Genomic DNA, 17129 nt, shown 5'->3' with positions numbered 1-17129 from the left:
TTTGTGCACACATGTTGTTTTGTTTGTGGTGAGTGTGTATGAGGAGGTCTGTGTTTGTATAAGTATAGTACAGGCGTGTACTATACAGTAGTATACAGGATGTACCTTAGGGATTATGAACTGTCAAGGTTTATGTCTTTATGGTATTATGTGTGTGTGTATGTGTGTGTATATCTTTGTTTCCACGGGTGAGTTGTTGCAGTACTGTCATACAGACCTGTCAAAGCTGATCTTGATGGAGCGTCCCAGCTCAGCCTCAATGACCCACTCACAACTCAGAGAGTCTTTGTAGTAGCCTGGCCACCCCGGGGAGAGGATGACACCAGACGGCCCTGAGTAGTGGCCCCCACAAGGAGCTGGAGGTGCAGAGGAGTGAAAGACGGATAGCGGGAATGAGTAAGATAAAAATAAGAATTCAGTATCAAAGCATTCAATATATAAATAGTGTGATGAGTCATTGGCATTGGAGAGAAAAGTGGGGAGATAGGAGAGGGAAACACTTAAAGTAAATGTGGGATAGGTCAATAAGGAATACAAGTGATGGTAAATAACAGTGCAAGCTAAATGTAGCATAGTATGTGCTGTTTAATAGTGTTTAGTGACTTTTAAGACCTTCTAAATGCCTCTAAAAGGAAAAAAAATAATACCATTAGAAGAGTAAAGGAAACTAGACTGTGTAAAACATTTAGTGATGACTGTGTAGATGTTGACATTTGAAGTCTGGTTTCAACATGGCTGTCAGAGAGAAAGTGGTGAATGCTGTTGATGACAGGTGGAGGGAGGTACAGACATATTCACAGAGGCAAATCATCTCGTGAACATACACACATAATTAATTTTTTCACTCGCTGGCCAAGATGAAATGTATGCATATTTGGTGTGACTAAGGTATTGAATTATTAAGAAAGCTTCAGTGAAACAAGTTGAAAATGATGGCGGATGTACTTAGGGACATGTTGTACAAGAATATTGTGGAGTTTTGCTGAAAACACTTTTCATTACATTTCAAAAATGTAGAAATGAAAGGGACGTTCTGTTTTTGGCATATTTTTAAAAAATGCTGTAGTGAAAGATCAGGGATTGAGGGAAATCCATAATATTTAAAAGAAGAAAAATAAGAAAATTATCTTTAACATCATTGATATGAACAACCTTTATGGCAGTTTGAGTATTTATGAGTTTGTGAGATGCACTTGAATGCACCATTATTTAAGTCTTTTGAGTCTTTTGTTACAAATATTTACCTAAAGTGTGAGTAGGCGTATAAGATTTACCCACCAAATAGAAAATCTACCCACACATGATATTTGGTGGGTGCTAATTTCATACCTTTTATGCACAAATGGAAATGCTTATTATTTTGGGATATAAAGTACCAGTAAAATAAAATACTATACTGAACAAAACAGGGACATTCATTGCTGATTCATTACGGCCCAGATCGAATTTAATGCCTTTCTTTCCACAGTCCCAGACATATGAATGTATTTTTAGACCATGAATATTAAAAACTACATTTGGACCATTTTACAGAAGCCTGAAATTACCTTCACATTTGGGAATAAGTCCACTCCACATGACCTTGCCTTCCTCCAGGTGACATGTGATGGTGTCAGCTCCCTGTGTCTTGATAAAACCTTCCTCACAAACCACTGAGATGGAATTCCCCAGCTGGAAAATGTCCCCAAAGCGCCTGGCATTCAGCGGTATACCAGGATCAGGGCACTCATTTCGACCAAAAGCTTGTGATGAGAAGAAAAGAGAACGAGATCAAGTAACAAACATCCCTTGTGTAAATGAGAAATGGAGTCTTCGAGGAGTAGGGAATTAAATGAATGGAATATAGCTGTCAGTAAGTGAGAACAAAAGCTTAACAGAGATCCTCTCTGTATAAATCAGTAATGAGAAAAAAAGTCACAGTGATGTATTAAGCAACAAAGCGCATGAGTTAGGTGATGTATCTACTTCACATCTAAAGCCTTTTCTGCTAAAACCTTCAGCAACAATGAGAAAAAAGCTTAAAAACATGAGGTTCACCCAAATTATAACCCCAACCCATCTTTTTGATTAACCCATAAAGACCCAGAGCTACTTTTATGGCAATTCTCAAATTAATCTTTCTCTCTATTTAACCTTTCTTAAGTGATTTTTTTTTAACATTTATTATAATATTATCCTCTGTATTTTATGTTATTTCAGTGAAAATTTGGTATTTTCCTGTATTTTACTGATCATGCACATATTCATAAAAGCTCAGGTTAAAGTTGAGGGTAATTATTATCATTATCAGAAACAATGAAAATGGAAGAAAAAGTGATTTTTTTTCAGCAAAGGAAACAATAACTGAATGTAAAATTGTGTCTCCATTCACTGACATTTACCAAATTACATGGATTTTACTGGTGAATCAATGTTGTAGAAGATGATGGTGTTTCCATGGTTACTACAGAGCCTCTGAACGTCCAAATGTGTCATATCTGATGACCATGAAAAGATGACAAACTGCATTTTACTTGCATTATTTCAACCCATTGATAGGTTTAACACAGTTGTTTCAACCTTTTTTGTCTCATGACCCCATTTTAACATCACAAATTTCTGGCGACCACAGACATTCAAAACAGAGACATTTTTTTTGCTAAAATTAATTTGTTTTTGATCATGTAATAGTTTCCTATACTATGTTGCAAATAAATGTTAATTTTAGTCAACATTTAGTCTATATAATGTATATTATTATGGACGGAGGCAGAAAAGCCAGGTGTAGATTACTGCACAAAGTGAGAATTTTATTTTCCTTGGTCAGGATATGTACAGTCAGTCCAGCTTGGATTTACAAGGCTGACAATTAATACTGAACAAACAATAACTCAAACTATGAATTATGAAAGAGCTGCAGCATCTGAAACTGACTACAATGAACATCTGAAAGATACACAGAACCACAGTGCTTCAGTTTCAGCTTCACAGTTTGTCATGTCTTTTATGTATTGGGATTGTCTCTGTCAACTCACTGTATATTTTTTATTAGTATGTTTTTTTTTTTGTAATCAATAACTAGAAATTTCAGGCGTTCCCACGGCTGAAAAACACTGGTTTAGTGGTTGAGAAGTTATTAAACATTTTAGATCAGTAGATGATTTTTGTTGCCAGTAGCTGCTTGGGTCTTTGTGGGTTTAATATAAAAAGTGACCTGCTGTTGCAAATAACTTTGATCATTTTAAGTCTCAGCCAATCCTGAAATGCACAAAAATATCCAGACTACAACTTATAAGCTTTCCTATACTGAAGTACTTGGTGTAGTGGGTGTAGGTGATGACATAAACCTTGTGAAATACAACAAATGCTACAGAATTTCCTACCTTATTTTCTAGAGGGCTTGTTCTTTAAAAGTGGAAGGCTGACAAGCTGCCCACAGACACTCACTGGACAAGTATTATATAAACTGGAAGATATCACTGTTACAATTTAAGGTGGATCAACGTGTTTGGTAAAAACACTCTGATGATCCCGAATATGGAATTCCCTGGTTATTATCTACAATCACTTTAATATTTGCAGCCACAGACCAGTGATTTTTTATCTTTTTTACTTGGTGTTTTGGTCAATCTATGAGTGACGGTGGGATTCCAGCTCCAAGAATACTGTCAACAAGTTCTACTTGTACTGTCTTCCAGAGCACATATCACTCCTGTATGATGGATTTTGGATTAAATTGTCAGTCACTTACTGCTGTAGGTGATGTTGAAACCTCGTCCGGACATAGAGTGATCAGCCTGAAACTCCAGCTGCAGTATGTTGCTGTTGGACGTCAGGTGGGAGGGAACTTCGGCCCCTGAGAAGCGCCCCAGAATCGTGGCTCCCGTCTGGTCCCCATCTTTGATCGTCAGGAAGTCATAGGGAGGCTCCAGGTCAAAGTCATTAAAGGCCAGGTGGATTCTGGAGCCTGCCTCTGAAATGATCAGCCATACACAGTTGAGGTTGTTCCCATAGCCTTCTGGGTAGTCGGGGGATAACACCGTCCCCATGGGCGCCGTGAAGTTGGAGAAACAGGGGACTGTGTGACAAAGGATCAACAAAAAAGATTAGTAATGATACAAAAACATGGGAGCTAATTTACTACAACTCTTATTGGTGGATCAGACCCATATAGAACCATATTGGTACTGAATACGGAAACTGGATGGTAATTAGAAGGCATGTTTCAATGCATGCTTTGGAACTGGAAACACAGAAGAATGTAAGTACAATACAGCAAAGAACACTGTCCCAATGGATGCATTCATACAACATGCAGAATAAGAAGATAAAGGGACTGTGAAATCCCATACTGCGTGCTACATACACAGTATCCATATTCATATTCAACACATATTTGGTTAAATACACAGTAGAATGTACTCTACGCTTCCGGGCACATTGCTCAGGGTGTGAATACATCTCATTTCCTGAAGTGTTTCTAGTCAGGTGAGGGCATGTAACCATGGTAACCAAACAATCTCACGTGTGTAATCAGAAAACTTTCTTTCTTCCTTTATTAATCCCAAGGGGAAATTACTGGGCATTACAGTCACTCCATTCAAGTATAAAATGTATTAAAAGTAGCAGGAAAGAAATTATTAATACAACAAAAAAAGTAAAATGTATATAAAGCTCTAATATAAAGCAGACTGTGCATCTATAATACTATACGATTGACTTGTTATGTTGTAAAACTACAAACTGCACAGGCATTTGTGTAATAGTTCAATAGACTAATGGCTACTGGGCTCTGTTCACCTTTTGTCATTGTCTGACACTGTAACAGCTGCATTGCATTATGGGATATTTATACTGGAAAAGTATCTGTGTCCCTTTTTTGTATTAGTTAAGTAATTTATTTATTTTTTAATGGAGTTTTATTTCAGCACTTTTTTTGTTATTTGCTCATTTATCTCCTATAATGTAAATATTAATCCGATCACAATTTATTTTTCAAATTTCACTGGTTTCCTATTTAAGGCCTAGTAACCTGGGTTACATGTGCAAAAGTCTTGGTTTCATACTACAGTTTCAACAATCTTGCATAATGTTTTATTCTCACTATTAGCATGTTAGCATTGTTTTTTCCCCTTTTTATTACTGATATTAGTATAGTGAAAACTTAAACGATATTCATAAATGTGACTCCTGTACATTGTAAGTCTGACCTACCACCTTCTGTTTTTTTTTATTTATTTATTTTTTTATGTAAGGCCTGTCGTGTATGTTTTGTTTTGTGTCTAGTCTTTTGAGGAGACTGTTTTGTTGAATGAAAAAAAAAAATTACAATAAAAACAATGAAAAAAAAAAAAAAAAAACTATAGTGGAACTCGGGATAATTTGGCCCTGCAGGATAAAGTTATCTTTTCTCATTTCCATACAACAGGTGTAGCTTAATCGGTTTTGAACTTATTCAGAAAAGGATAATGTTCTGTTTACATGTCTAAAGAACACAACTATCCCACTAATATTCCTGCTAACATGCCCATTGTCAAAATCTATTTAAGAATTCCTCAACATGTTGTTTATCATAGTTAAATATACAGAAGGAGCCATTTTCCTAATTATATGTTCAAAGACATGCATTGACATAAAAAAGACTTAATATTCAAATAGACTATATGTATCAAACTCTGTCCTATGTATAATAAAAGTGGAATACGAGAGGATACACTCTCTGCATTTGAAGGCAGTGAGTGTGTCCTCTGTTTTCTTTTCATTTGAATCAAATCCAATATGAGCCAAGGACATGCCATCAATTTCCCTTTTTACCAAACATTATGTATATTGCTATTTACACATGATTCACTGCATGGTCATTTAACGTCACCCTAATTAATTCTCCCATAGCTTTGTGTCATTGTGAACTTTCCAAACACATAAGTAATTGCTTCAATTGCTGTCAGAGGAAAAAAAAAATAGCAATGGACTCACATATGCAGATGGGGATATTAGCGGACCACTGATTGTTGTTCTGGCAGGTTATCATCCTCTCCCCAATGAGCTCGAATCCAAACTGGCATTCAAAACGCAGAACATCGCCGTTTAAAAAGCCACTGCCCTCTTGGTAGCCATAGAGAGGTGTACCAGGGTCACCACAGCTCTCTTTGTCAATTTCTATAGGTGGAGGGAGGAAAGGGGGAAGCAGAGGTGAAGAGGGACAGAGCTGAAATGGGGTAAAGTAGAGGATTAAGTCAAGCCAAGTTCTGAGGCATTTTTATACATTATCTATAAAGGTCCAGGTGAAGAGCCTGAGAGTCTGGTTAAGTTTTTTTTATTTTTTGAGGAGTCAGGGAAAGAGTGAGAGACAGCCAGACCGGCAGATAGGAGGACAGGAAAATGGGCTTGCTGCTTCACTGATGGAGCCAGTCCCAGACATGAATGGAGTCGGAGAGAGATGGTATCATTACTTAAGTCTGTGTACCTTTATAGTTGATCTTGAAGCCGATCGAGCCCACACTCTCATCAGACTGGAGATGAAGCCACATCTGATGGGACATGCTAACAATCAGGTCTGGGACAAAACTCCCAGTCAGCCTAAAGATAAGACAAACAAAACATAACTACATAATCTCATGTAGGAATCAATATCAGTGTTTTCAAAGGTTGTATGAAATGTATCTAATGAAATGTGATATATCTTACACAGTTTCATAAATATTATTAAAACCATTATGAAGAATCTTATATTACTAGAAATACAGCATTATGTTTTCCATTCATTTTACAAAATCAGCAGCAGTGTGGTAGAAAATACATACAATAAATGAATTGTTATATGTTATACTTACACTTGGATTATTGTTTTAGAGTCACCTACTTCCCCTCCATCTCCAATTGTTAGGGAATCGTACCCAATCTCTAAGTCAAACTCCTCAAAGTTAATCTGGATGACCTGAAATGAAATATAATGCATTGTTATATTCCTTTCTTAATCCTGTAACACCAAACGTATCGTATTTGATACATGAGTTTTGAGGCCCTCTACATGATTAGAGTGTTTTGTTTTTTTCTTGAAAAACCTGATGTCTACAATTAGATACATGCAATACACAGATAATCCACCGGGGGGAGGAATTCGTTCACCAGAGGCCTTTCCAGTGACACTACATGACTGTCATTAATGAGGAAGGAGGCAGAACTTTGCCAGTTCTGAAAAGGAATTACCAATTTGTTAGACATGTTTGTGTTATATTATGTTTTTGTTGTTCAAAAATAATAATATTGGAGCACTGAGACCCAACGTATCAAATATGATACAAAACGGAAACTCCTACATGGAAATTAATATTTGTAAAAAATTTTGGGGGGTTGTTCTGAAGGACCAATAAAGGCTCCAATGTCAAAGAACTGGAATTTTCTGTCAATGATTTAATGGTTCAGGCTTTACAGGGTTAAATGCGAATAAGCAGCTATCCACGAAAAAATCATTAACATGTTGATCACAATTATTGTTACAGATCCACCTTAAATCGACAGAGGTCATTCTGTCTATATTTAACCTTCTTAAAGCTGCAGGAGCTTTAAGAAGATGACTTTCCCTCTGCAGCTTCCTCCTCTTGAACTAAATCAAAAGACTAAATATAATATAGGTGAGCTGTTGCTGTTTCAAGCCACTGTGGAAATACTGCTGTGATGAACTGTGGACTAGAGCAAAACATTTAACAATCACATCTAACAACACAATGACAACAACTGGTAATAATTACAGCTGTCAATCTAGTAGTTAACCTCCTACCTGTCTGAAAACACTGATTACCTGATGTTGAAAATAGTGCACAGACATCTGTAGATATTCTTGTTTCATGCCAGAGCACTTGAATTACAATATGCTTAAAGGTACTAATGCCACCCACTGCAGCCTTTGCGTGTTCCAATCTCCTGCCCTACAAACTGACTTTGCTTCCCAGGAAGTCACCCTGATAGTTAGCATTCATTTAGATGAGCACATATTCAAATGAGTGATGTTTTATTATCATATAAACCTCCATCTTTTTCATAACATTCATAACACAGGTACTCACTTCCATATTTTCTGAAGAAAGCTAAGCTGCTGGAGGTGCAGTGAGAGTCCGTGTATTAAAAAAAAAAAAAGCCCATGGAAGGCCTTATAAATTCCTCCAAGCAGACAGGAACATGTTTGATCAAACAATACTGTAAAAACCTAAGACTACCTTCTCTCATATTATTTAAATACAGTCACAGACATGCAGACTTTATTCTTGTACTCCTGTGATTTACGCCAAACTACTCCTAAAACCCAAATCAGAAATGACATTGACAAAAAAGAAATCCAAACACGAAACTAAAACTCATATCCTATTTATAGAATAAAGCTTTGACAAGTAGTTTACATCCATTCTGTTCAACCCCACAAACAAAGGACACCATGAGCTTCCTTCAGAGTAATAATAGGAACTGACGGCAGCATCTCTTCACATTACTTTAGAGCACAAATCAAATACAAGAAGCAATCATGGCGAGTCCAAAATTATTAATTGTCCGTCCTCGTTCAGCCAGCCTCGTTGTTTCTATCCTTCCTCTTTGAGGATATAATTCTAAACATGGAATGCATTTGCAGATTTAACTGGTAACAGCTGGTTACACATATGCACATACAAGTAAAGATGTACTACATAGAAATTAAAAAATAAAGGCACATTATTTCAGCCAATTTTTCAGCCAATTCTCCCTACGCTATCTAGATCAGTTTGTGAAATAAAAAGCTGTGGTAATGACATGAATGTCACATCTGTTGATGGAAAAACATATGATAGTGTATAATGGCAACTTGGTGATGTTCAGCATCCGCCATTATTGCCAGACAGTATGTAATTGTCTCATTATAACACATGCAAAAAGGACAATTACCATAATATCACCAATGGACTACAGTTCAATGCCATGCCATTTGTCTGCCAGAGTGCACAGCAGGACAAAGCTACAGCCAATGCAGCTTCTGCAATAAGTGTTAGTTAGTTATTGTTGTACCGACATTGCACTGGGCAGAATACAAACACAGAGCCAGGTTTGATATATTACAGCCATACACTATTAGGAAAACAGCTTTGACCTCTTCACCACGGGAAAAACCTGGTCTCATTTAGTCATTATTTTTCTCCACTTCTGTTACTGCAGATGAATTGAGGGAATTGCTTAACTGCCAACCTGGGAGTCAAGTAAAAACTACAATTCAATCTACTGTAGGTTTATTATTAATAAGAGACGATAATGATTATCTCATGTCACAATACATACATATTCTATGTAACATTTTTACCCCTTTGGAAACCTTTGGAAATAAACATATACATTATTATTTATTAATGTATATGAATACACAAAGTATGCAGGAAAATAATGCCTTGAAATATACTATACACTACAGAGGGAAGGTTTCACTGGGTGAACAGAAAAAATACTTTCCACTTGCTATGCTATAACTAATGCGTGAACAAAAACAATATATTTTATCCATAAAATTTACATATATTTGAGTTTGATGACCCAACAAAAGCTTAATAAAAAAATATGTTTTTCTTTCATGAACTTCATATGTCAAGTATGGAAATGCTGATACAATAGTTCTAGATTAAGAGTAACGCAAACTCTCTTTTGATCTTGGATTATTATTTTTGTCAGCTATGGTTTGCATTATGATTCTGCATAAGCCACTGTCTGTCTAGTGAAGTGAAGTGCAGCACAAAACCTACATGTAATCATGTTATATTGATGTACCCTGACAGCTGTGTCCTTGACTGGGAAATTAACAGATTTAAAAGGAATTTGAACCCAAAGTCTTGGAGTATAGTCATATAAGAACATTTTTTAAAACTGAACTCAGTCCAGAAAACATGAAAAAAATATACATATATCACATCTGATTTTCCTACCTTGTTTGGATCGCTGGCAGTGATGATCCACACACACTGGGAGTTACTCTCATACTGGATGGGGAAGTTAGGAGACGTGAATGTGCCTGATGGTCCCTGTAGATTCGACCCACATGTTTTTACTGTGAAGGTAGAAAAAAACACAAAGACAGATAAACAAGTTAACAGGCATATCCATAACAGTCATGTGTTAATATATACACAACATAAATCATGAGTACAAGATCTAAAAATCAGACCCATGGATGTAAAAATTCACAATAAATATTGATGAAAAAAGGTGCTCAGAAGGCAGGGTAATAATTCCTGCATTGTAATATGACAGAAAGGTAATATATTGTTTGCACAAGTAGTGAGGGGGTCTATTAGCTGCAGTCCCATTAATCAAATTGTAAAAGGTGCTTCAGGTATTATGAAACAGAAAAAAAAAACAGCCAGAGCATTTTGGAATGAAAAAGTAGAGAGCTGTAGCAGAGGCTTTCATACATAATTAACAGAAATGAACTTTCCTCTATCTGCATACAGCCTGTATCCAGAGGCACTGCCTTAATCAAACTGTTTTATTAGCTCCTCAGAAGCCTCACTCACCCTTGCAGACGGGCCTGTGGTCGCTCCAAGCAGCAAAAACCTCAGCCACGCGCTGGCAGGTAATCGTTTTGGAACCCTGCAGCACATGGTCTTCATCACAGGTAAACTGAGCACTCGCTCCGATACTGTGAAGATAAACCCTATTAACACTTGAAGAAAAAATCAAGTCTCCAAATGCTTCCAAATGAAACAAAACACATTTACATTGTACTGTACAGCAACATATTAAATTCAATCCATTTATTTATTTACTGTTCTCACTGATTCTCCCAAAGTTAGGCAACAATAATGCAGTGAACATTTACTGTACACTAATGTCATTATGACACTAACTATTACATTATTACTATTAATTACATGTATACTTTTATAAGTTATGCTAACAAAGGGTATATACACTGCCCAGCCCAAAAAAAGGCAATTGCTAAATATTTATTTGATTACGCAATGCAATTGTAGATCTAGACTCTGTGGTGGCCAATACATGTGAGAAAATTATGTTTCCTGAAACATTCTGTCATAAGGAAGAAATAAAATCTACTAATGTTCATACCTGGTCATTCAGTTTATTCAAGGAGTTGCTGACCTAATTTTTTGGACAGGTAACATTGCTGAACCTGGACCTGACCAACTGAACAAACCCAGATCATAATGCTGTCCCCATAGGCTTGTACTGATGGCACTATGTGTGATGGGTAATCACTTCATCCCTCTCTCATCCTGATGGATCATCACTCTTGAACAGGGTTCAATCTGGACTCATCAGACCACATGACCTTCTTCCATTGAAACATAGTGAACTTACTTCAGCTGCAACATAATACTCAGTACAGTGATTATCCGATGGAAAACACATTCCTATTTAAGTCCAGGTGGTGACTTTTTCTTTGGCTGAGCAGTGGATTTATACAAACAAACTACTGGTGCAAGGACCTATTATTGGACTTACCTGAGACAGCTAACTAAATCTCAATACCCAGGGGGCTCCTTTTAGGAACTAAAGCTTTCTAAAGCTGCATAAGTTCAAAGTGTGTTTTTTTTTTTTTTTTTACAACAATCAGCTATATATCAAAGCACACTGTCTCACATTTTATGTTTGTGCCTTTCCTCTTCTTAAATATATGATATAAGGAGTGCTATGAATATTATTTCTGCTGAGAAACAAAACAGACTATATAGCATTCACAAAGCATGACAGTATAAACACATCAAATATTTGATACTGTCTATGATAAATGAGAGAAATTTTCAAAACTGTTGAAGACCGCATCAACTCTCATGTTGACTTTACCTAATATAGGCTTTTTTGTCTTTGGGGAATATGACAGTGATACTTTAATTTTGCTACAAGTTAAAATACTGACTAACACACTTTCTGTTCCTTCTAAAACGTGAGTTCCTTCACTTCTGAAGCACCATCTCACCTGAAGTCAGAACCAATCCGTTTGCCATTCTCCGGCTCCCCTGGGTCAGGGCAGTAATTAGACACTTGTTTGATTCCTCCTTCATTCACTGAATAAAGAAGAAAACCAAGAACACTCTGAGAGAGACACTTTAATTGTCAAAGCAGCGTACTTCCAGAAAACACTCACTGCAGTGAAAAGCACTTGAATGGAAGATAACACCGCAGTTCTGAATGTGTAATAGTTCTGCTTGAAACTAAAATTTGGTTCCAAGTTCGTAGACAATTGTTAATAAAATAGAAATTCATCACTTAATGTCAGAGATTTTCAACTGCCAGTTGTTGGCAGTGCTCTTGTGAATATACACGTTTTGTGATATCAGTAATTTCCAAGGGTAAATGTAACTCTCTTACCTGAGCTAGAGAAAATGGAGGGAAATAAATCTGTACCCATCACAGCCTAAGAGGATTAAATAGCCTTCACTATCAAGTGCAAATGCTACAATATTCACTGTGAGACTTTTCGTAACAATAATAGCTTAACACTTGATAAAGCCTTGAAGCATTTTTTAGGTTTCATATGTAATGTTTATGTTGCAAACTCACTGTTAGAGGTGGAAAATAGGGGAGACTTCAGTATTTAGCTGCATGTAGTCTGATTTTAGCCAAGTCCATCTCAGCTCTTATAGTATTGGAATCAGTAAATCAAACACTGCACACAGTGGCAATGAAATTTACATGAAATTAATATGTAGTTTAATAATTATTGTCAAGGTTTGTTGTTGTTCACAACAACAAATCAACCCACATGAACATGCATGATCATACACACAGACGATTCCTTTGAAAGTGAAAAGCATTATTGGATTGTTCTTTTCCAACTTCTTTCAGAAGTTCATTAACATTGAAGTTAATTGTTGTGCGTTACAATACAGTTATGAGTTTAATTATATGCAGTGAATCCACAAGGCACATGAAGCATCTCCTCGCAGTGTTTTAAAAGATATGCAATATTATCTAGAAGAAAAGATTACAGGTTTCTGCATTATTCATGTCTCCATGCAATGGCAAATCTATGACACAATAAAGATTACAACCTGTTTCCACGCAAGTGTTTAGCACACTGTGGAGTTAAAAGGAATTGTGTTCCTGAGTTATGGTAACGACAGAGCTCTGCAAGCAATTAAAATGCATTCACCTCAGTCTGAAGTGTACACAAATCATCTGACAACTGAGTGGTCACTTAACCTTGACTACTGCTGTGCGTGTAGATCACACAGTGTATCAGCATAAGTCATAGTGATTTACTCCTTAAATGGAACAAAGTGGTCAGAAATTTAGCATTTTGCTGCAAAATGCATGAATAAGCACGATTTAGCAGAGTTCATTTCTGTTAGGACAGGAAGTCCAAAGACAACAGGGGATATGGGTCATCAGAAAGAAAGAAAGAGACTGCACTTCTGCAAAATCTAGTACTGTAGCTTAATTCCTTCAAATGATGCAGCAAAAAATAAAAAAAAAGAGAGACAAGAAAGAAATAAAGACCCAGAACGCAAGCCCTACATAACCAAAAAATCCAAACAATGAAAACAGTTGCATAAGAAAAATAAAAGACTTACTCAAAGACAGTTTGTTAGTGTTGTCCTTTCCTGGTAATAATTTTACCCCTCTGGATTTAAGCTCTCCAGAGCTTTTCACTGGTCAAGAGCAATAGAAAAAGTCCATTAGATAAAAGAAGTTACAGTATTAGATGTGAGAAGATACAGTACAAGTGTTTCTTTCTCTGGATAATATTTGGTCTTATGAAAAACACAAAAATATAATTGCTACTGGTGTGTATCCTGTTTCAAAAAGAGCTGAAGGACTCTGATGTATTCCTAAGGGGTGTAATTCTATCAAACCTGATTTAGTTTTTCATGTCTGTTCATACAAGTCAGACATAAAAGAGTGGATGAAAATTCATTGGTCAGAATGTATTTAATGGTTTCAGTGAAAACAAGAAGTGTCTATAAGCAGCCCAAGGACAGCTACATATCTTAAGGCGGTCTAATTAAAGACAGCAGGGGCCAGATTGCAAACAAAAGCCAGGTGATGCAAGCAACTGCCATAATTTTGAAATATCAACAGAATAGCCAAAAGGTATAAATTATGTATTAAGCAAAACAAGAATTTTTGATTAAAAACACTGGGACAATGCTTCTCCTCTGAACTACACCATGAATCAACTAGTTAATTTAATCTTTTATATACACAATTAAGACATGAATTTATTTAGTGACCAGATAAGACCCCAGTAGATGGCCACAGAACAATGTCAGGGTGAAGGATTATTGAGCTGCCAGAGCAGAGTTTTAAGGAAATGTATACAGTAAATCTCTCAAACATTTGATTAACAAGACCCTTTGAAGTCGGTGGTCTGAAGGAAAAAGAAGCCTTCGTGCACTCAACAGAGGGATATTAATCAAACTGTTTAATATTCAGTTAACAAAGATCAAAAACATGTTTTATAATTACTGTGTACTTTCCCTGCGATGATCCCTTTGCGTTCAAGTAGGGGACCCTCTATTACGATGTGCAAATGAACTAATCATGTCTTACCTTGATACTGAGCCCTGAAGCCTTTGTGGCGGTGATTGCTCTCCGTCACAAAATGCAGCCGTAGCCAGTTTTTGTTGCTGATGATGGGAGCTGGAATATTCATTCCAGTTAGCCTGTATGTGCGTAACCACAAAAGGGAGAAAACAAATGTCATCTTTCCTTTTGTTTTTTTTTTGCACCATAAAAAACAAAAACAACTTAAAATGTTATATTTTAAGTAATTTAAGTAATATTTTGAGTCATTTCCACACACATTACAAGACAGTGAAAGCAACTGTGGTCTGAAGGGTCTGGAAGGTGAATTTCTGCATGAACGGTGAGTGTACCTGCTTTGTTAGGTACCATGAAGTAATGGTACTAATGTAAGGAATGATGTTCAAAGGGATAATGTGTATTTTAACAGTCTGGATCAGCACTTAAGTTGTTGTAATGTTCTAAAAGTGATGTTCTAATGTTCCAAAATACATGTTCCTTTCATCTTACATGTGTTTTTCTTGTATTTATTACATATACTTCTGGGATTTTTTTCCTTTTTTTACTACTTATGGGCAAGGAACCAAATACTGGAATTTCATTGACCTTGATTTTCTACATGACAATAAAAAATTTTGAAAAATTTCTCAAAAATAATAACATCCTTTGTTTGTCTTGAGTGTTTCTATGAGGGTCCTATAAAGGGTTAAGCTGAGAGGGAATAGATGAGTGAAACAAATGCACCTGCTACAGAGATAATAGTCAGCATACCTCCATTTCAACAGTATTTTTCATGATTCAAACAAAAATAGTGCTGTCAAAGCAAAAGATCTACTTGCCCCTGAAACCAAGGATAAATACTCATGTTGTTTTCATTTTTCAGGAGCTACTTTCTGCACAGATTTATTCTTCGTATGCGTGTCGTAGAGCAGCCCCCCAAAAAACATTCAAATAGTGGGAGAATGGCACATGCTTTACTCATGTGTGTGTCTGTCAATACTTTTGTCTTTGTGTTATGACTACATCGGTCTTACCAGCTGTGTTAGTGTTTTAAATCAGAAGTTTTATTCAGTGTGTTGCCACAGCATCAGGGACACTCCGTAATCGTGGAGATTTAAAGCTGCCAGGGGCCTTCTCATTTGTCTGGCTAACCAGCTCTAGCTTTTTTTTTCTATCGCCTTGCACTCCCAGCACCATGCCCTGTCACACCACAGTCAATAGCAGGCAATGTCATTCTATTAAACAGAGACTTGGGACAGGCTGATATAGAGCGCGGTGCACAGGTCTTGTTTTCCTAAAATGGCTCACTGGATAGAAAAAATGTATTAACTCGTGTGTATGTGCAGTCATGTTTAAGGTTTGTTTTCTACATAATTTCTTTGGCATTTAGCAACCTGTGGGGCAGAGAGGCAAATGCAAAAAGAAAGTGTCAGTGAGAACAGAAAGACAGAGAGGGAAAGTGACTGACCGACAAAAATAAAAAGAAGAGATGACTTTTTTTAACGGCAATCGCACTACTACTACTAAGTGTACTTGGCATTTAAGCTGTGAGGGTTTTTACACAATGATCATTGCTGCTTAGATTCTAATTTCATGACCTCAAAATATCTGTCAGGCAAGAAGTACATGCTGTTGCGTATTTGTGTTTTAACTAATTCGAAAACTGAAAACCAAATGCAGTACAATTTTTAAATAACAATCCAAATTATCCATCACACAGGGAGATAATGGCGTCTCCTAGAGGACAGTTAAAAGGTAATTGATTTTCACACAAAAGTTGACCTTTTCTGCACTTGTGTCATTGATAAAATGCTAATGACATCAATATACTGACAGAATTAAATAGAGCAGGCTTTAGGTTGCTGATGTATTTAGAAGCAGCTCCCTGTTCTCTGTGATGGAACTTGTACATTATCACAGACTTCTGCTCGGAAGTCTGAAAGAAAACTGATAGTGACAATAAAGCTGTACCCATCCAGAAGTAGCAAGGGCGCTCCAGGCAGAAAAGAAGTGATGTTACAAATTTAAGACTAGGCGTCGAGGTAAATATACAGCTCTGACAGTAGCAAAGCACAGCACAGCAACTGAACCATGACCTGCTATCAACAGTAAATAAAAGCTTAATGACACCTCAGAGTCCTCAGTCCACTGGGTGACTTTGTATCAATTTGTGTCCAACTATTCTTTTATTATAATCACATTTGTAATATATATTCAGTACACCCAATGTATCAACAAGCATTACAGTAAAATGTCAGTGCTGAGAGAACACATAAGCAAAGTGTAATGTTATTCTTATTATTTTAGGTCAGGTTAATTCTGAGGACATACAGTACACTCCCTCTTATATCTGTATCAAATATAAAATGTCTAGTTTGGCTCACAGGATGCACCGCACTGGAATAACCCTGGAATTAGGTGACTATTTCAGTTGGCATTCTCCGTCCTTCTCCTGGTGATGAAGAGTCACCTCAGATGTGTGAAGCCAAAGACATGTCTTTTTAAGTGTTTCTTTAGCAGGGGTTTAATCATATTAATTGCACAACTCACTTCTCCACGTGCAAATGTCAAACAAAACAACTTATCTCTAACAATATTTTGCAGAGACAGACTTTCTGCTTTCTGTGTTTTATGAAGATAAATAACAACCTGAC

At 36.6% G+C, this 17129-nt stretch overlaps 1 protein-coding gene across 1 annotated transcript in view; it reads right to left on the bottom strand.

Moving 5' to 3' along the window:
* The window catches only part of LOC115435868 (CUB and sushi domain-containing protein 3-like), a 296702-nt gene that overhangs the window by 184411 nt on the left and 95162 nt on the right, over positions 1-17129 (bottom strand). Inside the window, 11 exon segments of the mRNA XM_030158480.1 lie at positions 218-356; positions 1548-1742; positions 3731-4057; positions 5956-6138; positions 6446-6558; positions 6813-6916; positions 9915-10036; positions 10503-10627; positions 11927-12014; positions 13524-13601; positions 14503-14615. Coding sequence (XP_030014340.1) covers positions 218-356; positions 1548-1742; positions 3731-4057; positions 5956-6138; positions 6446-6558; positions 6813-6916; positions 9915-10036; positions 10503-10627; positions 11927-12014; positions 13524-13601; positions 14503-14615 — 1587 coding nt within the window.

Source organism: Sphaeramia orbicularis, chromosome 16 (genome assembly GCF_902148855.1).
Source record: "Sphaeramia orbicularis chromosome 16, fSphaOr1.1, whole genome shotgun sequence".
Lineage (NCBI taxonomy): Eukaryota > Metazoa > Chordata > Actinopteri > Kurtiformes > Apogonidae > Sphaeramia > Sphaeramia orbicularis.
This window is presented reverse-complemented; position numbering and strand designations above follow the sequence as displayed.